Source organism: Wyeomyia smithii, chromosome 1, assembly GCF_029784165.1.
Source record: "Wyeomyia smithii strain HCP4-BCI-WySm-NY-G18 chromosome 1, ASM2978416v1, whole genome shotgun sequence".
NCBI lineage: Eukaryota > Metazoa > Arthropoda > Insecta > Diptera > Culicidae > Wyeomyia > Wyeomyia smithii.
This window is the reverse complement of record NC_073694.1, coordinates 205,037,627-205,060,395: the sequence shown is the minus strand read 5'-3', so window position 1 is coordinate 205,060,395 and position 22,769 is coordinate 205,037,627. Positions and strand designations below refer to the sequence as shown.

General features: G+C 39.3%; 10 protein-coding genes across 10 annotated transcripts; 6 read left to right on the top strand and 4 right to left on the bottom strand.

Annotated features, from left to right (window-relative positions):
- Positions 1 to 77: 77 nt before the first annotated feature.
- Positions 78 to 1,107, bottom strand: LOC129719145 (histone H2B). The gene has a single exon (XM_055670580.1). It carries the CDS (start codon positions 1,079 to 1,081, stop codon positions 707 to 709), a length of 375 nt encoding a protein of 124 aa, XP_055526555.1. The 5' UTR covers positions 1,082 to 1,107; the 3' UTR covers positions 78 to 706.
- A 195-nt stretch (positions 1,108 to 1,302) lies between these two features.
- LOC129719137 (histone H2A) lies at positions 1,303 to 1,753 on the top strand. Its single transcript, XM_055670572.1, has one exon. It carries the CDS (start codon positions 1,337 to 1,339, stop codon positions 1,709 to 1,711), a length of 375 nt encoding a protein of 124 aa, XP_055526547.1. The 5' UTR covers positions 1,303 to 1,336; the 3' UTR covers positions 1,712 to 1,753.
- Positions 1,754 to 3,896: 2,143 nt separating this feature from the next.
- On the top strand, positions 3,897 to 4,899 carry LOC129719129 (histone H1-like). The gene has a single exon (XM_055670561.1). It carries the CDS (start codon positions 3,921 to 3,923, stop codon positions 4,572 to 4,574), a length of 654 nt encoding a protein of 217 aa, XP_055526536.1. The 5' UTR covers positions 3,897 to 3,920; the 3' UTR covers positions 4,575 to 4,899.
- Positions 4,749 to 5,772, bottom strand: LOC129719155 (histone H4). Its single transcript, XM_055670590.1, has one exon. It carries the CDS (start codon positions 5,744 to 5,746, stop codon positions 5,435 to 5,437), a length of 312 nt encoding a protein of 103 aa, XP_055526565.1. The 5' UTR covers positions 5,747 to 5,772; the 3' UTR covers positions 4,749 to 5,434.
- A 165-nt stretch (positions 5,773 to 5,937) lies between these two features.
- LOC129719136 (histone H3) lies at positions 5,938 to 6,424 on the top strand. Its single transcript, XM_055670571.1, has one exon. It carries the CDS (start codon positions 5,972 to 5,974, stop codon positions 6,380 to 6,382), a length of 411 nt encoding a protein of 136 aa, XP_055526546.1. The 5' UTR covers positions 5,938 to 5,971; the 3' UTR covers positions 6,383 to 6,424.
- A 2,695-nt stretch (positions 6,425 to 9,119) lies between these two features.
- On the bottom strand, positions 9,120 to 9,721 carry LOC129719139 (histone H2B). The gene has a single exon (XM_055670574.1). The coding sequence runs from the start codon at positions 9,697 to 9,699 to the stop codon at positions 9,325 to 9,327; it is 375 nt and encodes a 124-aa protein (XP_055526549.1). The 5' UTR covers positions 9,700 to 9,721; the 3' UTR covers positions 9,120 to 9,324.
- Positions 9,722 to 9,924: 203 nt separating this feature from the next.
- LOC129719148 (histone H2A) lies at positions 9,925 to 10,342 on the top strand. The gene has a single exon (XM_055670584.1). The coding sequence runs from the start codon at positions 9,953 to 9,955 to the stop codon at positions 10,325 to 10,327; it is 375 nt and encodes a 124-aa protein (XP_055526559.1). The 5' UTR covers positions 9,925 to 9,952; the 3' UTR covers positions 10,328 to 10,342.
- Positions 10,343 to 12,093: 1,751 nt separating this feature from the next.
- On the bottom strand, positions 12,094 to 12,639 carry LOC129719140 (histone H2B). Its single transcript, XM_055670575.1, has one exon. It carries the CDS (start codon positions 12,615 to 12,617, stop codon positions 12,243 to 12,245), a length of 375 nt encoding a protein of 124 aa, XP_055526550.1. The 5' UTR covers positions 12,618 to 12,639; the 3' UTR covers positions 12,094 to 12,242.
- A 203-nt stretch (positions 12,640 to 12,842) lies between these two features.
- On the top strand, positions 12,843 to 13,299 carry LOC129719146 (histone H2A). The gene has a single exon (XM_055670582.1). It carries the CDS (start codon positions 12,871 to 12,873, stop codon positions 13,243 to 13,245), a length of 375 nt encoding a protein of 124 aa, XP_055526557.1. The 5' UTR covers positions 12,843 to 12,870; the 3' UTR covers positions 13,246 to 13,299.
- Positions 13,300 to 15,564: 2,265 nt separating this feature from the next.
- Positions 15,565 to 16,923, top strand: LOC129719128 (histone H1-II-like). The gene has a single exon (XM_055670559.1). It carries the CDS (start codon positions 15,593 to 15,595, stop codon positions 16,250 to 16,252), a length of 660 nt encoding a protein of 219 aa, XP_055526534.1. The 5' UTR covers positions 15,565 to 15,592; the 3' UTR covers positions 16,253 to 16,923.
- Positions 16,924 to 22,769: the final 5,846 nt, after the last annotated feature.

Here is a 22,769-nt window from a genome sequence, read left to right as displayed (position 1 = left end):
GCGGCAGTGTTGGTGTGAAGCCCTGCGGTGTTGACAACATTCATCAATTGATTTTGAAACGAAAAAAAATACCTAGATCTTTCGTTTATTGAGTGCAACGAATTATAAAATTAGCAATATTTTTTTCGTTTGTTATATTATTTCTATGTGGTGCCTCAGAGCACTACTAGTAACACAAACGACAAAAAATTACAGCGTGTACCTGCTATCCGTTATAATAATGAAATATCATATCGGCCAGCATTTGGAAACAAACAGAGATATTTCCAATAGTAATCATCGTGATCGCTTCACGCACGTTAGGTGTTCGAAGCATACAAAGTCCCTTACATTGCATATTCCATTAGATATAATTCATCAAATGGTCACGAACATAGTTTTTTCCTCGAAAACTACATTGTTTTTCCTACTTCTTACACCATTTCAAATATCACTTTTTTCTACAAAATGCAATAACTTACACTAACTTTAATTGGTCCAGAAAGTATTTTGTCTAAATTAACCCGTGAAGCATTTTCAAGTCATAAAAGACTTAGAGACTAAAGCTGTTATGCAGGATCTGTGCGGGTCACGTTCTAATGTTGAGCACAGGACAAAGGATATGCATAAGTAACGATTAGTTTCAATCAGCAAAAATTCAAATTCTTCTTCGAATATCATTTTTTGGCCCTTAGAAGGGCCGATTTGGATGTATGGTATAAAACATTTACTTGGAGCTAGTGTACTTGGTGACAGCCTTGGTTCCCTCAGAGACAGCGTGTTTGGCCAATTCTCCTGGCAACAACAGACGGACAGAGGTCTGAACCTCGCGAGAGGTGATGGTGGATCGCTTGTTGTAGTGAGCCAGACGAGAAGCTTCAGCAGCAATGCGTTCAAAGATATCGTTCACAAAGCTGTTCATGATGCTCATGGCCTTGGAGGAGATTCCGGTGTCCGGGTGGACTTGCTTTAGGACCTTGTAGATGTAGATGGCGTAGCTCTCCTTACGGCGTGGCTTCTTCTTTTTCTTGTCGCCTTTGGTAATGTTTTTCTGGGCTTTGCCAGATTTCTTCGCGGCCTTTCCACTGGTTTTTGGTGGCATTTCGACAGATGTTTTTGTTAAGCTAGCTTCACAGAAACTGATATTGCCAGCCGCAGCAGGTCACTTTTTTATACTGGCACATAGCAGTTGCGAAGCACCGCCTTTTTTTCGATTTTTTTCATTCCATTACCTACGTGGTCCCGCCCCACGAAAATTATCTTTTATCTAATAGGGTATAAAAGAACGAGGCACCCTGCATTTGGCATCATTTTAACGGTATTTCTCAGTAAACGCAAACTAAAACTCTATATCAACATGTCTGGACGCGGAAAAGGAGGCAAAGTCAAGGGAAAGGCAAAGTCCCGTTCATCTCGTGCTGGTCTCCAGTTTCCGGTAGGCCGTATTCACCGTCTGTTGCGAAAAGGAAACTATGCCGAACGCGTCGGTGCTGGTGCTCCCGTATATCTGGCAGCCGTGATGGAATATTTGGCTGCTGAAGTGTTGGAATTGGCAGGAAATGCTGCCCGTGACAACAAGAAGACCCGAATCATTCCACGTCATCTGCAATTGGCCATCCGTAACGACGAGGAGTTGAACAAACTTCTGTCCGGTGTCACCATTGCCCAGGGCGGTGTCCTGCCAAACATTCAAGCCGTTTTGCTGCCCAAGAAGACCGAGAAGAAAGCCTAAATATTTGTCCTATTGAACCTATAAAAACCGTCCTTTCCAGGACGACCAAATTTGTGTTCGACGAGTTAAAAAAATTTTGTTTGAAAATTATTTTCAGTATTGGTGTGTCCTGCGTTATGTTCTATAACCTACAACTACAGAAACCGACTGAAATGATGGAAAGCTTTTTGACAGTCTGCACAATGTTTTCAAATTATCAGTTCGGGTTTATTTTAGTCCTCAGAACTTTTACTAGTAAAATTGTTTGATACTCTATACTGCCGTGAGATGATAAAGTGACATAAAGGCCATTTTTTCGAATATGGGTTTTTCATGCCAATTTGTTCATTGTTCGAAGGCCTATCTTTTGGTATCTTCCTTTTCGTTGTTACTAATTCGTACGTTGTATAAAATAGGGGTGGGTGAAACGGCTTTTTTGCAAGAGCGGCTCTGAACCGCTCACTCACCGTTTCGAACCGACTCATATGAACGGCTCATGGTTCACAATGATTCACAAGCGTTGACAACCGGTTCATATGAACGGCTCGTGAGCCGTTCGCCCATTTCTAGTATAAAGCAAAAAAATTCATTCGTTTTTGGGCCGTACTGAATGTACTCAATGTCATATCACGGCAGTGTAGCACAGAATGATTGCCATGACATTGCCATTAATAGTCAATTGAAACATCATATTTATAAATTTTGTCAGCTTTTTGAAACCTACATATTTGTATGGATATTTCACAATTTAAATGATTGTGAATGAAATTTACATCGACATCTGCGAAATAGAGCTAGTCAATTAAAACAACATATTTATTTTGAATAAAAACATATAATTTTCTAGATCGCTTGACATAGGTGATTTTTGATAACCCGAAGAATATTAGAACGTTTTTCATAACATAACAGTGAAGTCTCATATAAAAGAGCCGTTTTCACTTTGTGTTTCTTTGAAAAAAAAAAAAAAATAAAAGAATTTGTATGAAATAATTTAAAAAATACCATCCGTCTTTCGACAGGCGAATCCAAAATGTGCAAGTTCAGTGATCAGACGAAGGAGTGGATATTCGGATAACAAAAACATTTTTCGAGCCTTCCTGAAAAAAAAGTTATTTAAAATCATCACAAGTTGATACTGGAATCTGTTATTATTTATTCTAGGCACTCTGTTGTATGTAAAATAACTGGCCTACCAGTTTTGAAAACTATACCTGTATTCTAGCAATTCAACTGACGACATGTTACATTTTCGTACATTTTTTGTTCTCTGTACTTCACACAACAATTTTCATAAAGTAAAGCTCATAAAAAATGAGTCGTTCAGATTTACGACAGTGTGTATGAGAAAATGTTAAAATTCCATAAAGCGTTCGTACGAAATTGCTCCACTTTAACTCAAAAGCTAAGGAATTTTTGTTCAACAATCCATAGAGAAACAACAAATATTAACTATTTGGAAAATAGAAGCTATATTTTAAGAATATATAATTGGTATGGCGCACTGCGTAGTATCCTAGTACCTAACCATACAGAGATGTTATAGCGTTGTAGTGAAGAATATGTACGTTTTCACATGGAAACTGAAATTCATAAAATCTAAATTTATTTATTTCCACATATTGAACAGAAATAAATTGTAGCAAAACAATTTTATAAGAGTTTAGATTAATTTATTTTTGTATTGAAACTCAAGCTTAAAATCTGTATAGCGGTTTACGGGTAGATTTGCATCACATCATAGGTCGCAAATTGAAAATAAATATAGCCTTAATGTGATAGTTTGAGTGTGCTATTTTCGACATTACAAAGAAAACATATTTGTTTTTCAAGTAAACAATAAACTTTCATCATATTTATAGTTAAAATATGAGAAATTGGATATTTTTTAACAACTCACCAGACATAGTTTTTGTATCGGTAACTTTGAGACTCATTTGTATGAAAATCGGCATATATCTCTCGATTCTTTCAATCAACTGCAGATAGTTTACATATACTTGATGGTTTAGAGAAACTTCTCGTGTTAAGCAAATGCTTAGTTTCAAACAATTAGGCAATTTTGAATAGTCATGTCAGGAAAGTATCTTCCACGCATTCACAGCTGTTTGTTTACCTTCATCAATGCTTTCCCTAGCACGGTCGACAGAAAAGTATACCTGGCAAACTGAGGGTAAATGTTTAACTATTCGTATTTTATTTTATTTTTAAAACATCGAAGTGAAGTATAATGGCTGATACTGTTGCTCCTGTTGCTGCTCCGGTTGCTGCCTCTCCGGCCAAGGCACCCAAGAAGGCCAAAGCGTCCAAGGGGGATGCCAAGAAACCGAAAAAACCAGCGACTCACCCACCAGTGAACGATATGGTTTTGGCCGCTATCAAGACCCTCAAGGAACGTAACGGATCCTCGCTGCAAGCCATCAAGAAGTACATCGCCGCCAATTACAAATGCGATGTTGCCAAGTTGGCTCCGTTCCTTAAGAAGGCCCTGAAATCAGGCGTCGAGAAGGGAAAGCTGGTCCAAACAAAGGGAACTGGTGCTTCCGGTTCATTCAAGGTTAAGGCCGATGCTAAGAAACCAGCTGGTGAGAAAAAGGCTAAGAAACCTAAAAAAGAAACCAAAGCAAAGAAACCCGCTGGCGAGAAGAAGAAGGTAGCCAAAAAACCAAAGGCCACCGCCGCCAAGAAAACTGGTGAGAAGAAGGCCAAAGCAGCTCCGGCTAAAGCCGCCAAGAAGGCTGCTGGAGTGAAAAAGGCTGCTGCTCCCAAACAGAAGGCTACGAAGCCATCGAAGACCGTGGCTAAGAAGCCAAAGACTCCCAAGCCAAAAAAAGCTACTCCAGCCAAAAAGGCTGCTCCGAAAAAGGCCGCTGCCAAGAAGTAAAAAGTTCAATGGAAATAACAAAATTTTATTGAAACAATCAGTCCTTTTCAGGACTACCAACAATGTAAATGAAGAAGTTAATTTGTTTTTATTCTTTGCAAATGTATTATGTTAATGGCATGGTCAACGGTAGACTCAACCTATCCTAGAAAAACAAGTTAGTTGCCCTCAAACAGAACATTCTCCCTGTGATCGAATATGGTTTATCAATCTAGCAGACCTGCACCAAATGTCATCTTAGAAGACAAGATTATCTAAATCAAAATTTTCGTATAATTCTGGTTGGGTACATACAATTCAAAAATAAATACGTATTTTCAACAAATATGATGAGGCAAGGCTGCTGTTATTATTGGAAATCGTATGCATCTTGACTATTTTACAACAACATCTACATGGTATTCAATCCTGTCTGGTCCAGTCCAAACCACGAGCTTTTGTAAAGTGATTACAAAACTGATTCGCAATCGACATAATCTCTGTGACGAAACAGTTTGGGATGTGTTTTGACGCGCGTCTGTTTTCATTGTTAATAATATTCCTCACGTTTCTTGTGCATCCGGAGAGGACTCCATTTCGCCCGTCTTCTGGTGGCAGAAAAGACCAACATGATGGGTGGTTGTCTGTATTCGTAGGGTAAACAGGCAATCGTAGGGTGGTTTGCACGTTGGGAGAGTAACATCGAACAGAAACAAACACTTTCTCTTTTGCTATTGACAAACTTAATCAAAATGAATATCTATTCGAACGATCTAAAAAACCTTCTTAAAAAAGGCTAACGACGTTTACATTCAAGCAAACCCTCATTCATCATGTTGTGGCCTTGAAAAAGGCCTTTTGTTGTAAGTAGTTCGAATTATTCAACCTCCAAATCCGTACAGCGTGCGTCCCTGTCGTTTCAGTGCATAGACAACATCCATGGCGGTGACGGTCTTGCGCTTAGCGTGTTCAGTATAAGTGACAGCGTCACGGATAACGTTTTCCAGGAAAACCTTCAGCACACCTCGGGTTTCTTCATAGATCAGGCCAGAGATACGTTTTACTCCTCCACGACGCGCCAGACGACGGATGGCGGGCTTAGTAATACCCTGGATGTTATCACGAAGAACCTTGCGATGACGCTTGGCACCTCCCTTTCCGAGTCCTTTTCCTCCTTTACCACGACCAGTCATTTTTTGCTTTGTATTAAACGAATGAACGAACGATTCAAACTAATGTCGAACACGACCATGCAGCTCGCTTTTATACCTGCGAGGGTAGAAATTTTCGTTGCTTCTCATTCCTGATTGGTTGGACAGTGGAAGAGGGAGCAGTATAAAAGAGGTCAAAAAAATTTTTTTCTTCATTATTCGTTCAACTCTCAAAGTGATTACTTCGCTGAAAAAACAAAACTCATCATGGCTCGTACAAAGCAAACTGCTCGTAAATCCACTGGTGGAAAGGCTCCGCGTAAGCAACTGGCCACAAAGGCTGCTCGCAAAAGCGCACCGGCTACCGGAGGAGTGAAGAAACCCCATCGTTATCGTCCAGGAACAGTCGCACTTCGTGAAATCCGTCGTTACCAAAAGTCGACTGAACTCTTGATCCGCAAGCTGCCATTCCAACGTTTGGTTCGTGAAATCGCTCAAGATTTCAAAACCGATCTTCGTTTCCAGAGCTCTGCCGTTATGGCTCTGCAGGAGGCTAGCGAAGCCTATCTAGTCGGTCTGTTCGAAGACACCAATCTGTGTGCCATCCATGCCAAGCGTGTCACCATCATGCCCAAGGACATCCAACTGGCTCGCCGCATCCGTGGTGAACGTGCTTAAATTGGCTATCGGCTTTCGTTTGATCTCATATTTCTCAACAAACGGCCCTTCTCAGGGCCACCAACAGTTTGAATGAAGACGTGAATATTGTTTTTCTGTTTCACCGTATTCCGTCTGTTATAATAAATCTGATATTTCCATATTAATCTATGTTACCTACCTAGGTTTCCACACTGTTTCGTAGAACATTATTTTGTCTTTTGTCTGATACGGCAAAAAAACCCTGGAACAAGTTGTTATTAGTTTCTCTGACAGTAACTAACTATGGCTTGCTTAGTCATCAAGAAGTGACTAGATTGGATGTGTTTCTTTCAAACTCTATTTCAATTATTTTAAGCTGCATTTTTGGTGTGTTTTTTTTGAAGTAGAATACTTCTCTCAGGAAGTTCGGCTACATAGGGATGTGAAATGAAAATCTAAAACCGAAAAAATTGAAAAATATGTCCAATTTCAAATGCTAATAAATCGGTTAGTATTCGATGGATTTCCTTCGTTCTTGCAGCAATAGATTAGAAAATCTTCTAAGATTCTTTTCAAAAGAAGATAATTGTAATTTTATTATTCACACTATTGTACTATTGAAAATAGTCAAGCCTTGTCAGAACGAAAAGCTCGACCTCTGATTGGTCGTTATACAATTGCTTCCCAAGCACGGTCGACAGAATCATATACCTTGCAATTGAAAACATGCTATTTGGCCTATATAAGAGCCTGTTTCAGCCGAAGCCGCTCATAATAGTTCTAGACAGCGACAACAGCAGTCGTCCTTCCTTAGCAGCAGCACTACCCCTGTGGTTGGTCACCACGTCTCAGGAGCAGCGCGGTTCTTCTCAGCGTGTGTAGCCAGACTGCCATTATTCCCCCCGCGTTGGGGCAGCATGAAGATTGCCATCAGGAAATCAAATTTTGAACATCAAAATGCCTTTTTCAAGGCAAATAAACAATTCATTGAAAGTTAATAATTTTTGACAACGCAAGCAAGCATTCTGTGTTGGATCCTAGCAATTTAAATCTGTCGCGCCCGTCTAATTCACTGAATGTGAAATATATTCCACAGTGAATGTTGTCCGTGTATCTTAATTCCTCCAATTCATCACATTAACCTACGGCCGGGTGAATAGAATAGTATTCCTAACTACGATGCCGTTCCTGAATGCGAAACCACTATTTTCCTGCTATCGGAGCATCCTTGCCGGTTGAGGGTTTCGGCCTTCCTCCGGTGAAGCTCTGCCTTATTTTGGCAACAACACAAGCATTCTGGATTTTGGCAATCAAAACTTCTGCTGGCTGTCTGATTTTCAGTGTGTAAACAGCCTTTAACTTTGTTATCAGAGTGCCTGACTACGATTTGGTAATATTGTTTGAATTAAATGTTTACAAAATTTTACAATATTCCTCTTTCTCCCATTCAATAAAACAGGTAATACGATACCTTCGTCATACGCAAGTTCACCATAACTCCCGCTATCGGCGTAACACAAAGATGCAATCAGCGTCATATCCGATTTTTTTTCAACAGCAAACTGCCTTTTTTAGGACAACCAAACAAATGAATTGAAGATTTTAAATTTTCTCGTTCTGAGCTTTAACCAAAAGTTAATTATCTTAATTTGAATTCACATGTACATATACTCTGACCGCAAAGAGTTTGTACTTTTCCTGTTCAGTGAGGTCGTATTTATATGTGCAAACTGAAATTGAGTAGTACTTCAACTTCATTTTCATAGGATTTTCAATACTGCCAATGAGCGAACAACTTTTTTTTACTAGGAAAAATGACAGACACGCAAGCAGCCGGGTTAACTCTCTTGTAAAAGTATTCTGCTTCAACCTTGCGGTCGTAGCTTTGCACACAACCCTCCTGTGATTTTTCACGCTCATCCATTCAATCCTACTGATTTTAACTCAGAATAGTCTCAAAGAAATTTGCCGACATTGTTACTGGTTCCATTACCCTGAAAGAATACCAAAATAGTTGTATTCAATTTAATAATTTGGCAATATTGATACATGCTTTTATTACTTCAATTACAGAATAAAATAGAAAGTTAATCTTTGATTACATACGAAATAATGCCACTGTAACCAGAAACGACAACAATGAACATTTTCAAATAAGCTTAATAGTTTTATGCCAACCAGTCTTAGAATTCAATAGATTATTGTTGAGTGCGAATACAATATCTAAAAATCAATTTTATTTTTTGAAACAAACCAAACTATTTTTTCTTTGTTCACATACAGCTCGAAATAAAAACATGCTTTGAAACGTGCTCTAGAAGTGGATATCAGAAAATTTGCTCTGGTTCCAAACAAAAATGTTATCTAGATTAAACAAGTTATTCTGATTGAAGAAGTTTTTATACCCATTCAACTGTGACCATTCTCCCAGACGATTCAGATGAGAAAATATAGATTTACTTATTCACATGCATTTTGAATATTATTAGATCAATGATGCATTTTATAATCTACAGAGAAAATAGCATGACATTAGAGACCATTTACTTTGGATTTTAACGTTAGAAATACGCTTACTTTCAAGCCCAAATATTTTGAGGTTTTCCATGCACACAAAACAGTGTAAAAGCAACAGAGTGTTCAAATAAAGAACGGTCGATTCTAGTTCCTGTGAAATATTTCTATTGGTATTTTCCAAATAGCTTTAATGAGATAAAAAAGAATATTTTTATAAATGATAATAAATATATTTCAAAATGGTTTATAATCAACACCGTTAAATTATGATCGACATTTTTCTAGCACAATATGCCAAACAAAATTGTTTAGTTGATAGATATTATTTATGCTTCATAAACATGTCAAATATTTCTAAAAATATGAAGTTCCACTTTTCAAGAAACAAGAGAAGTTCAATACCGCTTCGATAATTATTTTTTGGCCCTGAAAAGGGCCGTTTTGCATAAGATTGTCTGAAACATTTACTTGGAGCTAGTGTACTTGGTGACAGCCTTGGTTCCCTCAGAGACGGCGTGTTTGGCCAATTCTCCTGGCAGCAACAGACGGACAGAGGTCTGAACCTCGCGAGAAGTGATGGTGGATCGCTTGTTGTAGTGAGCCAGACGAGAAGCTTCAGCAGCAATGCGCTCGAAAATATCGTTCACAAAGCTGTTCATGATGCTCATGGCTTTAGAAGAGATTCCGGTGTCCGGGTGGACTTGCTTCAGGACCTTGTAGATGTAGATGGCGTAGCTCTCCTTGCGACGTGGCTTCTTCTTTTTCTTGTCGCCCTTCGTGATGTTCTTCTGAGCCTTGCCCGACTTCTTGGCGGCCTTTCCACTAGTCTTCGGTGGCATTTTGACGGTAGTTTAGCTTCCTTTACCTCACAGGAAATGATGTTGTTTACCCCAGTGAGTCGCCTTTTATACTCGCACAAAACGGATTCGAAGCTCGTCCCTTTTTTTAAATTCTGCTATTCCGTTACCTGCGTGGCCCAACCCTCCTGTCAATAACAGCCCATTGTAACTGTATATAAGGAGACTGTTTCCTACATTTGGCAGTATTTTAACGTTATCTCTCAGTTAACATAAACTAAAACTCTATATCAACATGTCTGGACGCGGTAAAGGAGGCAAAGTCAAGGGAAAGGCAAAGTCCCGTTCATCTCGTGCTGGTCTCCAGTTCCCGGTAGGCCGTATTCACCGTCTACTGCGCAAGGGAAACTATGCCGAACGCGTCGGTGCTGGTGCTCCCGTGTATCTGGCAGCCGTGATGGAATATTTGGCTGCTGAAGTGTTGGAATTAGCAGGAAATGCTGCCCGTGACAACAAGAAGACCCGAATAATTCCACGTCATCTGCAATTGGCCATCCGTAACGACGAGGAGTTGAACAAACTTCTGTCCGGTGTCACCATTGCCCAGGGAGGTGTCCTGCCAAACATTCAAGCCGTTCTGCTGCCCAAGAAGACCGAAAAGAAAGCCTAAATTATTTTCACCACCTATCGAGCAAAAACCGTCCTTATCAGGACGAACAAAATTGTACATGATGAGTTGAAGTTTTTTTTTTCAACTGGCATATTTGAACTGATTTCGAATTGAAAGAATGCTATACTAATATTATTTGAATCTACTAATTTTACGATCATACAATGTCAAAGTTTTAAATTTTAGAAGTGGATCATTTTCGAGTAAACCGAAGATCCATTCGAAGTTTTCCAAGCGAACATAGCCATGTATTGTGAATTCAAAAAAGAATTGTTGAACACTTATTTATGCCTCGTATGCAAGAAATATTTAAAATTTGAACAACCAATCCAGGTAAGCAATTAAACGAGCTTTTTCAGAAAAGTACTGCTCCTATTTGATCGAAAATGTGAAAATTCACAATTTCGTTTTTCAGGAAAATAATATAAAGTCTACCGAAATACAGGATTATATTCAAACATTCACATTATGAAAATTAGCGTTTCAAAAGCAATTCGTCAAATCAAACTATATTGGCTATTGAGTCATTCCATACTACTAGAAATTTTTATCTATCAGTCACCATTTTGAATAGGCCCTTCTGAAGCAGCAGTCGCGAGTCTACACGAAGAACTGATATCATAAAATGACCTCTATCAAGAAGGAACAACTGTCAAAAGTTTCAGCGAAATCGGGAACGACATGTCAAAAAATATTTTTTTCCTATTTTATAGGAATGCCTCTATTGTATTGGTGAAAGTAGGTAAAGACTGACACTTAAAGATTTAATCTAAATAATTACTTAGATTTTGCTTTTAAGATTGCAGTAGTCAAACAACTTGAATCTTAGGAACATTTGTTATGATAGTAACCTTTGGTATTAATCAACTTACTTGTAATGTTGTGTCTTCAAAATATATGACTTCAAATTACAGTTTTTCGACATGTTTGGGTGAGTCGAACACTTGGTGTGAGTAAGATGAACACTACAAAGGAAAAGGTATCCATAGAAAAGTTGTAGTTCATTGCTCGTCTTGTGTTACTCTACGTTGTTAGAGTCCACATGAATAGGCAAATATTTACGGTCTATATGGCTTGTTCTAACTGCTAAATGGTCCTTAACTACTGGCTACTCTTTCGGGTGCACTTTGTAAACATCTGCAAAGCACATCCGATATTACATGTGAGAATTCTTGGAAAATCCGTGTATCCATCTTTCCCTACAATAATGTTTGTAGTTTGACCGACCTGGCTGCATTTTTTTTTTTCAAAAGATCGTAGCTCTCTTTCGAAATATTTAAAAGCCGCTGGATTTTAACTAGAAAATCGATGGAAGGCCCATTAAACACAAATGAAAACACAGATTTTCACGAGTTTTTCACTTTTTTGTGTGAAACGAAAATAACATCAAATAGTGTGTTTAAGAACATGTTTTTTGTTCTGTTTACAAATTCGACAGTTTGTTCGCTGTTTGCGATTACAAATTCGATAATTGCTTAGCGATGTATCTCAAAAGTATTGACAAACTACAAGGCAGGCGTTCGCATCACTCAAGTATCTTTGAATATTCTAGTTTCTGAAGTATTGAGTGTCTACCTAAGTATTTCCATTACTATCTTCTTCATCCAAACGTTGATAGTATGCTCGGTAGAATCATCAGTATAGGTAGCCCGCGAAAATCGCGAAACAGTATATCAGATGTATATAGACAATTGCATGTAGTATCGTCAGATTGGATTTTTATGACGCCAAATTTTGTTGTATGTGATATCAAAATTGTTTAGTTGATAGATATTATTTATGCTTCATAAACATGTCAAATATTTCTAAAAATATGAAGTTCCACTTTTCAAGAAACAAGAGAAGTTCAATACCGCTTCGATAATTATTTTTTGGCCCTGAAAAGGGCCGTTTTGCATAAGATTGTCTGAAACATTTACTTGGAGCTAGTGTACTTGGTGACAGCCTTGGTTCCCTCAGAGACGGCGTGTTTGGCCAATTCTCCTGGCAGCAACAGACGGACAGAGGTCTGAACCTCGCGAGAAGTGATGGTGGATCGCTTGTTGTAGTGAGCCAGACGAGAAGCTTCAGCAGCAATGCGCTCGAAAATATCGTTCACAAAGCTGTTCATGATGCTCATGGCTTTAGAAGAGATTCCGGTGTCCGGGTGGACTTGCTTCAGGACCTTGTAGATGTAGATGGCGTAGCTCTCCTTGCGACGTGGCTTCTTCTTTTTCTTGTCGCCCTTCGTGATGTTCTTCTGAGCCTTGCCCGACTTCTTGGCGGCCTTTCCACTAGTCTTCGGTGGCATTTTGACGGTAGTTTAGCTTCCTTTACCTCACAGGAAATGATGTTGTTTACCCCAGTGAGTCGCCTTTTATACTCGCACAAAACGGATTCGAAGCTCGTCCCTTTTTTTAAATTCTGCTATTCCGTTACCTGCGTGGCCCAACCCTCCTGTCAATAACAGCCCATTGTAACTGTATATAAGGAGACTGTTTCCTACATTTGGCAGTATTTTAACGTTATCTCTCAGTTAACATAAACTAAAACTCTATATCAACATGTCTGGACGCGGTAAAGGAGGCAAAGTCAAGGGAAAGGCAAAGTCCCGTTCATCTCGTGCTGGTCTCCAGTTCCCGGTAGGCCGTATTCACCGTCTACTGCGCAAGGGAAACTATGCCGAACGCGTCGGTGCTGGTGCTCCCGTGTATCTGGCAGCCGTGATGGAATATTTGGCTGCTGAAGTGTTGGAATTAGCAGGAAATGCTGCCCGTGACAACAAGAAGACCCGAATAATTCCACGTCATCTGCAATTGGCCATCCGTAACGACGAGGAGTTGAACAAACTTCTGTCCGGTGTCACCATTGCCCAGGGAGGTGTCCTGCCAAACATTCAAGCCGTTCTGCTGCCCAAGAAGACCGAAAAGAAAGCCTAAATTATTTTCACCACCTATCGAACAAAAACCGTCCTTATCAGGACGAACAAAATTGTACATGATGAGTTGAAGTTTTTTTTTTCAACTGGCATATTTGAACTGATATCGAATTGAAAGAATGCTATACTAATATTATTTGAATCTACTAATTTTACGATCATACAATGTCAAAGTTTTAAATTTTAGAAGTGGATCATTTTCGAGTAAACCGAAGATCCATTCGAAGTTTTCCAAGCGAACATAGCCATGTATTGTGAATTCAAAAAAGAATTGTTGAACACTTATTTATGCCTCGTATGCAAGAAATATTTAAAATTTGAACAACCAATCCAGGTAAGCAATTAAACGAGCTTTTTCAGAAAAGTACTGCTCCTATTTGATCGAAAATGTGAAAATTCACAATTTCGTTTTTCAGGAAAATAATATAAAGTCTACCGAAATACAGGATTATATTCAAACATTCACATTATGAAAATTAGCGTTTCAAAAGCAATTCGTCAAATCAAACTATATTGGCTATTGAGTCATTCCATACTACTAGAAATTTTTATCTATCAGTCACCATTTTGAATAGGCCCTTCTGAAGCAGCAGTCGCGAGTCTACACGAAGAACTGATATCATAAAATGACCTCTATCAAGAAGGAACAACTGTCAAAAGTTTCAGCGAAATCGGGAACGACATGTCAAAAAATATTTTTTTCCTATTTTATAGGAATGCCTCTATTGTATTGGTGAAAGTAGGTAAAGACTGACACTTAAAGATTTAATCTAAATAATTACTTAGATTTTGCTTTTAAGATTGCAGTAGTCAAACAACTTGAATCTTAGGAACATTTGTTATGATAGTAACCTTTGGTATTAATCAACTTACTTGTAATGTTGTGTCTTCAAAATATATGACTTCAAATTACAGTTTTTCGACATGTTTGGGTGAGTCGAACACTTGGTGTGAGTAAGATGAACACTACAAAGGAAAAGGTATCCATAGAAAAGTTGTAGTTCATTGCTCGTCTTGTGTTACTCTACGTTGTTAGAGTCCACATGAATAGGCAAATATTTACGGTCTATATGGCTTGTTCTAACTGCTAAATGGTCCTTAACTACTGGCTACTCTTTCGGGTGCACTTTGTAAACATCTGCAAAGCACATCCGATATTACATGTGAGAATTCTTGGAAAATCCGTGTATCCATCTTTCCCTACAATAATGTTTGTAGTTTGACCGACCTGGCTGCATTTTTTTTTTTTCAAAAGATCGTAGCTCTCTTTCGAAATATTTAAAAGCCGCTGGATTTTAACTAGAAAATCGATGGAAGGCCCATTAAACACAAATGAAAACACAGATTTTCACGAGTTTTTCACTTTTTTGTGTGAAACGAAAATAACATCAAATAGTGTGTTTAAGAACATGTTTTTTGTTCTGTTTACAAATTCGACAGTTTGTTCGCTGTTTGCGATTACAAATTCGATAATTGCTTAGCGATGTATCTCAAAAGTATTGACAAACTACAAGGCAGGCGTTCGCATCACTCAAGTATCTTTGAATATTCTAGTTTCTGAAGTATTGAGTGTCTACCTAAGTATTTCCATTACTATCTTCTTCATCCAAACGTTGATAGTATGCTCGGTAGAATCATCAGTATAGGTAGCCCGCGAAAATCGCGAAACAGTATATCAGATGTATATAGACAATTGCATGTAGTATCGTCAGATTGGATTTTTATGACGCCAAATTTTGTTGTATGTGATATCAAAACTTATTCAATCTAATTTCTTATCGAAACAAACATAATTTTTCTTATGAAACATATCAAAATCCATCCGTATTGCCAAGAATACGTGTACTGCCAATAACGATCCTAAATTCGGATGAATATGGCTTCAGCATTACCTCATGGGAGTGAAGCATTCCTTCACGAAGAAAACAAATATATTTGTTTATCGAAGAACAAATACTCAGCTATCAAATAATTAAATAAAATATTAAATATTAACTATTTTGTAACAACACTCTTGGCACAGTTTCGGGATCGGTAACTTACAAGGTAGTTTTCATGGTAACCAAACCAAAACGGTAGAGCTTTTTAATTAGTTATGAAAAGTTTATGAATGCTAGAAGATTAACAGCAGATAAATATATTTTATAATAGTATACATTCCAACAACTAAGCTGTTTTAAATAGTAGTATCAGAAAACTGTGTTCTACGTAGCCAATGCAGTTTTTCTATCCGTGTCTACGCTTTTCCCTAGCACGGACGATAAAATTGTATGCCTATTGAACTGAGGGTAAATGTTTCATAAATCGTATTCCACTTCAACGTAAGATTTTGAAAACATCAAAGTATAATGGCTGATACTGTTGCTCCTGCTCCTGCTGCTCCGGTTGCTGCCTCACCGGCCAAGCCACCCAAGAAGGCCAAGGCACCCAAGGGGGACGCCAAGAAACCCAAGAAGCCATCGACTCACCCTCCAGTTAACGACATGGTTTTGGCCGCTATCAAGACTCTCAAGGAACGTAACGGATCCTCGCTGCAGGCCATCAAGAAGTACATCGCCGCTAATTACAAATGCGATGTTGCCAAGTTGGCTCCGTTCCTAAAGAAGGCCCTGAAATCAGGCATCGAGAAGGGAACGCTGGTCCAAACTAAGGGAACTGGTGCTTCCGGTTCATTCAAGGTTAAGGCCGATGCTAAGAAACCAGCTGGTGAGAAGAAGGCCAAAAAACCCAAGAAGGAAACCAAAGCCAAGAAACCCGCTGGAGAGAAGAAGAAGGTAGCCAAAAAACCAAAGGCTGCCGCCGCCAAAAAAACTGGTGAGAAAAAAGCCAAGGCAGCTCCTGCTAAAGCTGCCAAGAAAGCTGCTGGAGTGAAAAAGGCCGCTGCTCCCAAACAGAAAGCCACAAAGCCATCGAAAACCGCAGCCAAAAAGCCGAAAACACCGAAGCCAAAGAAGGCTGCTGCTCCGGCAAAAAAAGCTGCCCCGAAAAAGGCCGCTGCCAAGAAGTAAACACCGAATTGAATTACCAAAATTTCAAAAAATCAGTCCTTTTTAGGACTACCAAAAATGTACATGAAGAAGTTAATTTGATTTTACTGCAACATGTAAACACTTTTTTGGCATACTATTTCCTGAACCTTTAATCACCAAATGATCAACAAAGCGGACATTAACTGCAGCATGGATTCTTGTCGGTAGTCAATCTTCTCGGGAGTTGGACTACAGGTCAGACTCGATTATAAACAACAATATCGCACGCTTAGCCTTGGGGCTAATAGCGGTCTCGTTCAACTAGATTAGTTGAGAGATTTCGTTATCGATATTGTTTTTTTGGCACATTTTGCATGGGTATGATAAGTACAACGATACACCGTGCCCCAGTGCTGAGTCGAGAAAATTTCCAGCTCGAAAAGATCCTCGACTCGATCGGGAATCGAACCCGATATCACAACCGTGTGGGAGAGCTAGCCGACCGACATCGCTAACCACAGAGCCACGGGGACCACCACTCGATTATCCGGAACATAAAAAAAATTCATTCCGGATAATCGAATCACACGAAAAAATACTGAAATTTTGCGATCAACAAACATGAAATAAATATTTCTTTTCTTTATTTTACTTGTATGATGCGCAGTGGCGTAACCAGAAGTTATTTCTGAGGCGAAAAGTGGTAAAATCTTGAGAAGCAAAAAAAAAATAAATTGGACATTGATTATTTCACTTAATTCGAACATGTCCCAAACATGCCGAAAATGACTTCAATGGTAACAAACATGCCAGAAGGGATGGTAAAGGCAAAATTTCGGAATAAAAATTAAAAACGGACTCCAAAAAAATAAAATTCCGGATAATCGAGTTTCCGGAAAATCGAGTCCGACCTGTACCTAAATCAACACTGGTTGACTTTTGAGCGAAAACAAACACGAAAGGTTTTTTGCTCTTTGAATTTGAAATTTTACCTGAAAGGACACTAGCAATGAAATGCCTAGTGGTGCCTGAGCAGGATTACCAGTGTTTTCTATTTTTGGAATATTACCTACAGACATACTAACTACAGTTATTGCTGGTGATGCCTGTACAGTATTGAATGTTTTTGATTACCTACATGAATATTATTGAAAACAAGTTGTTTTAAATACCTACGTAGTCTAGAGGAAATAATCCAGTTCCAGTGGTCTCTTTCACAAGACAGATTTCCTTTGTGTGAGAAGAGTCACCACAAATGCATTTTGTTGTCATATGAGCCGTTGAGAGTAAAAGTGGTACATTTGCCATTTTTACACTTTTTGGGTTTCTTGCATAAATTGATGCAGAACGCAATAATGTACTAGAATATCCAAGAAAAACCGGGATCTGATAACCTACACCAAAATTATAGCCAACACAAATTTTGGTAATTAACATAATCACCATTTCGTTGAGAGCAAAAGTGGTACATGTCCAGTCTGTGCATGTTAGATGAATTGTAAGTCGAGGATCTTAGGATATAAAACAATCATGTCTTCAGCAAAGTTGGTCAAGTGATTGAGTACTTTCAGATGAAGATCTGTCTGCTTTGGTAATTTCTCACTACGTGGCGCTAGTGTTTCACCTATTTCAGTATCAACTCGTATACTGTCACCAAACACATATACACCAGCGCCACGAAGAGACAGAATTCCTCAACAAACAGATTATCATTCTATAGTACTCAATCACTTGGACAACTCTGCTGAAGACATAAATGTTCTATGTCCTAAGATTAGAGAGCTATAATGCATCCTTCATGCTGACACTGGACATGTACCACTTTTGCTTTCAACGTTTTCTGGTTGTCATTATTTTTCCCATAGATCAAAAGTGGTATATGTTTTTCCATTGAAGTTTGTGTAAGTTTCTCAACCATAACTCGTTATGCTTTCATGTACCGTCTTTTGAAAGCTTTTCAGCAATGATTTAGTGCAGTTGTGTTGAAAAAAAATGTTGTAAATAATTTACTATTTGAGTATTTGCGTTTACCGCGTCTCTTGAAAAATTTAGTTAATGGCACATGTACCACTTTTGCTCTTAACGGCTCATATGGCAGTTACGAGTTCCATGGCCATAGACTTGATAATTCCGGCATTGCGTGAGATTATGGATGCCTCCATGTCTCTTGAAGTTTTCCCACTTTATTCGCACATTGAAAAAAACACGTGCTTTTTCTAAAAATTTCAAATTACTTACAAAAAGGTCAAAATTACCAAGTATAGTAGTATATTAATTTTCGCATTTGATTTACGTTTCATCAGAATCACTTGGTTGGGAGAAAACCAAGTAGTTCTGTCAAACAATCTCTAATTTCGTCAACAGTCTGATCATGTGAAAGACCTTTTAAAACAGCCTTAAACGGTCTCTCGTTTTCGGTATCATAGGTATAAAATTTGTGCATCTTTTCAGTCAAATACTATAATAGATGTTTATGGCCTTCAAAAAGATTCGGCCAAAATACGATTTTCGCCTCGGCGGCCAATTTGAAAATTAACTGAAGAAATGATGAAAGTTCTGAATGCAAAGCTTTAAAAATTTGCAACTATAACCACAATAGGTGGAACTTTAGCTTTCTTCATACCGGCATTTTGCTCAGAATGAGAAGCTTTAAATTCTCAAATTCTTGAAAGAATTTCATATCTATTGCTCTGAGGAGAAGCCTCTTGTAGCCACATCAAAGCGGACTTTTTTGGTTCGTCCTGGCATTTCAGGACAAATTACACTTCACTTTCACTTTACACTAATTTTGTCAACATAAATTCACACATTAAACACTCGTTAAACGTTAGAAACAAATTTGATATTTTGCGATTAGACAGATACTCTTTAAAAAGACTACCTATTGAAAGCGGAAAATTTCCAATATCTATCTGTTGGTAAAATGTGACCATTCTGCAAGGGGGCTATCCACACACCACGTGGACAGATTTTTAACGATTTTGAGCCCCCCTCCCCCTCTGTGGATATGTGCCCATATGAATTCTAAAAATTTGGTATGGGCCGTGGACATTCAACATACCCCCCCCCCCCCAATGCTGTCCACGTGGTATGTGGATGACCCCAAGGCAGTTCAAGTCGTACTTACCTTTACCAACATGTTTTCTTTCAAGACAGCATTTTTATTAGGTTCTAACAGCAGGTTAACAAATTGTTAAAGAAATAGGGCTGTTTCAAACTTTTTGAAAAACCTTCACCTTCGCGACATCAAATTAGTCCAAATTCATGGAAGCAAATATTAATTGACCTGGACGGGATGACTCCGTCATTTTTGACGTAGAATACGTCTTACGGCAACATATACAGGGGTCCAACTTCAATACAGGGATCCAATTTCGAAAACCGAAAACATCGAGAGCGTCACGAAAATTGTCCAATTTCAAACGTTTTAAACTCAATCAGTTTCCAACCGATATCCGTCATTTTTGCAGCAATCGATTGGAAAATCATCTAAGCACTCGTTCAAATGCAGAAAATTGTAATCTGGTTGTTCGAATTATTGTACTATTGAAAATTGTTGAACATTGTCGAACCGTAAATGTCGACCTTTGATTGGTCGCCTGCTGCCTTTCCCTAAAAAGGACGACAGAATGGAGTACCTAGTTAGCCGGGAATGCTCTCGTTGGGCTCATTAGTCAGTTTATTCGCTGACAAGCGCTCGACACGAACGGATTTTTTTCTAGAGTGTCATCGGAGTATTTTTCACAAACGTTGTAGAACTGAACAACTTTCCGTCGGAAAAAGTTGTGTTTGAGTGCCGTTCTTATTTTTCCCTTACGGAGTGAAGCTAGCTCAATTGCCGCGATGGCGGATAGGGCCGGCGGTACGGTACCGCCCGACCTGAACATGAAGTGGACAACAAACAACGGACAAACAGTGCCATTGTGGATGGATAGAAATGGAGATTTCGGACAAGCACAATTCCTTGTGCTTCAAGCAACAGAGGGACACGATCTGCCGAAAAACCCGTTCATCGTAGGAAAAACAATCCAGCAGGCAGCAGGCGAGATCGAACATGCTCACACCGAAGCTAATCGCACACGGTACGTGCTGAAGGTGCGAAAAGAGGAACAAGTCAGGAAGCTTCTTGCAATCACGAAGCTGTTGGACCAAACTCCAATTAAAATTGAATATCATCAGACTCTAAACTTTTCCAAGTGTGTCGTCTCATGTTGGGAGGCGATTGAAATGAAGGAAACCGAGTTAATGGAATATCTTGGACCGCAAGGAGTAACTCATGTTTACCGCATGACGAAGAAAATTGAAGGAAAAGTTACCCCACTTCCTACACTGATCATCACGGTACGTGGCACGGTAGCTCCCGAACAACTGAAATTCGGCCCTCTAGTAGTTAAAACTAGAAAGTATATCCCGGAACCAATGATGTGTTATAATTGCTGGCAAATTGGCCACACCAAGCGACGTTGCACAAACAAGCCTGTTTGTGGCAGATGTGGAGGGGTGCACCAACTTGATACAAATACTCAATGTGAACAACCGGAGTTCTGTGTAAGATGTCGAAAACCCGATCACGCATCTTTCAGACGAATCTGTCCTGTTTACCAAATGGAAAAAGAGGTTCAACGACTTCACGTTATGAAGGGACTCTCTTTCGAGGAGGCACGAAAAATGGTAAAAAATGGAAATACCACATATGCGGGCGTGGCACAGCAGCGAATTGCGCGAAGTGAATCTGATATCGAACTGGGCAAAATGATGCAGCAGAAGAATCGTGAAATCGAATATCTCAAACAACAACTGGAAACGCTCACGAAGAAACTCAACTCACTGATGCATCACGAATCGGTTAGCGAAAATGAAATTGATGTTGAGAATCAGTGCAAAATTAAAGTAAAATCACAGGGACGAGAAAAAGGTAACAAGAAAAGTGACGAAGAAGAGGACCATTTAGTTATCAACCGTCGGCGTAATCAGAAAAAACACAAACGACAGCTTACCATCGACAACGGACAACAACCCTCGAAAAAAGGACTATCAACAGCACAGCTACTACCTTCAACTGGATCCATCTCCAAACAACACACCAACAATGCAGCAGCAACAATCGGCAATACGCAACAGGCAACAGCAATCAACGAACGCACTAGTTTCATGTCAGAAGATAGCTACAACCCTAGCGAAATCTTTGAGGGAGCAATTGGCGGATCTTGGCATGACAATTTCCGTCACCATTAGTAATGGACCAACAAAAGGTAAACAACAACGGATTAGAACATTCAATGACTGACTCACAACTCTCCAATACTCCCAATGAAAGTGAAATTAACAAAACAACTAACCGCCTACTCGCCCTACAATGGAACATTAACGGTCTACAAGGCAACTATGATGAATTACTTATGTTAGTGCACCAAAATCCACCCATTGCCATTGCGCTACAAGAAACTCGAAATAAGAACAGTTCTTTCATGGGAAATTTCCTAAAGAAACGGTATACTTGGTTCAACCGTATAGATCCTATCAATAGTGCATTCCGTGGTGTTTCTCTAGCTGTGCGGACAGAATATGCTCCTGAACAATTGATTCTTGATTCATCCATACCGGCCGTGGCGGCCACAATTCGATCACCATGCTTAGCCACCTTGGTATCCCTTTACCTCCCCCCTAATACTACTATCGAAGAACTGAACAACACTCTTTTTACCATTTTCAACACAAGTGAATATCCAGTGATTCTAATGGGAGACCTCAATGCTCATCACGATGCTTGGGGATCTTATAAATCGGATTCTAAGGGAAAAGCAGTTTTATCTTTTGCCGTTGAAAACAACCTAGTAGTGCTGAACTCTGGAGAAGGAACTAGACTCAATCCTACTACCGGGGTCACATCCGCGATAGACCTAACAATCGTTGCGACAGAACTGGCGTACAAACTGGAATGGTCTGTGAATGAAGATTGTAGGTGTAGTGATCATTTTCCTATCGAAATTTCACTAGTGGGTGAGAGAGCACCGCTCCAAACAAAAAGAAGACAGTGGCACTTCGATCTCGCGGACTGGGAAAAATTCGAAGAAAGTGTGAACCAAAAAACCAATGAAATCTCCGACATAGACAAATTTACGGAAGTGGTTAGATCTAGTGCAATCGATTGTATTCCGCGGACAAGTGCTAGGGTGGGAAAAAAATCAGTCAGCTGGTGGAATCCCGAAGTGAAGAAGGCAATTAAACTACGAAGAAAACTGCTAAGGAAAATGAAAAAATTAACAGACGACCATCCGGGAAAAAGTGAAGCAATAAAGGCGTTCCAGTCGGCCCGAAATGCCTCCAGGAAAACTATACAGGAGGCAAAGCGCAATTCGTGGGAGGAGTTTGTCCAATCGTTCAATCCTAGTACACCAATCAACCTAATCTGGCGAAATGTCCGTAAACTGAGCGAAAAATCTTCGGGCTCTACTCCGACTCTTCTCGTGAACGGAGTGGTATTGGAGGATCCTAAAGTAGTTGCTGACACAATTGCAAAGCATTTTCAACAAGTATACCAACCCTCGGACTTGGA

Bases quoted from the DNA above. Each gene is read 5' to 3' on its own strand.
- LOC129719145 (XM_055670580.1), bottom strand. From the start codon at position 1,081: ATGCCACCAAAAACCAGTGGAAAGGCCGCGAAGAAATCTGGCAAAGCC.
- LOC129719137 (XM_055670572.1), top strand. From the start codon at position 1,337: ATGTCTGGACGCGGAAAAGGAGGCAAAGTCAAGGGAAAGGCAAAGTCC.
- LOC129719129 (XM_055670561.1), top strand. From the start codon at position 3,921: ATGGCTGATACTGTTGCTCCTGTTGCTGCTCCGGTTGCTGCCTCTCCG.
- LOC129719155 (XM_055670590.1), bottom strand. From the start codon at position 5,746: ATGACTGGTCGTGGTAAAGGAGGAAAAGGACTCGGAAAGGGAGGTGCC.
- LOC129719136 (XM_055670571.1), top strand. From the start codon at position 5,972: ATGGCTCGTACAAAGCAAACTGCTCGTAAATCCACTGGTGGAAAGGCT.
- LOC129719139 (XM_055670574.1), bottom strand. From the start codon at position 9,699: ATGCCACCGAAGACTAGTGGAAAGGCCGCCAAGAAGTCGGGCAAGGCT.
- LOC129719148 (XM_055670584.1), top strand. From the start codon at position 9,953: ATGTCTGGACGCGGTAAAGGAGGCAAAGTCAAGGGAAAGGCAAAGTCC.
- LOC129719140 (XM_055670575.1), bottom strand. From the start codon at position 12,617: ATGCCACCGAAGACTAGTGGAAAGGCCGCCAAGAAGTCGGGCAAGGCT.
- LOC129719146 (XM_055670582.1), top strand. From the start codon at position 12,871: ATGTCTGGACGCGGTAAAGGAGGCAAAGTCAAGGGAAAGGCAAAGTCC.
- LOC129719128 (XM_055670559.1), top strand. From the start codon at position 15,593: ATGGCTGATACTGTTGCTCCTGCTCCTGCTGCTCCGGTTGCTGCCTCA.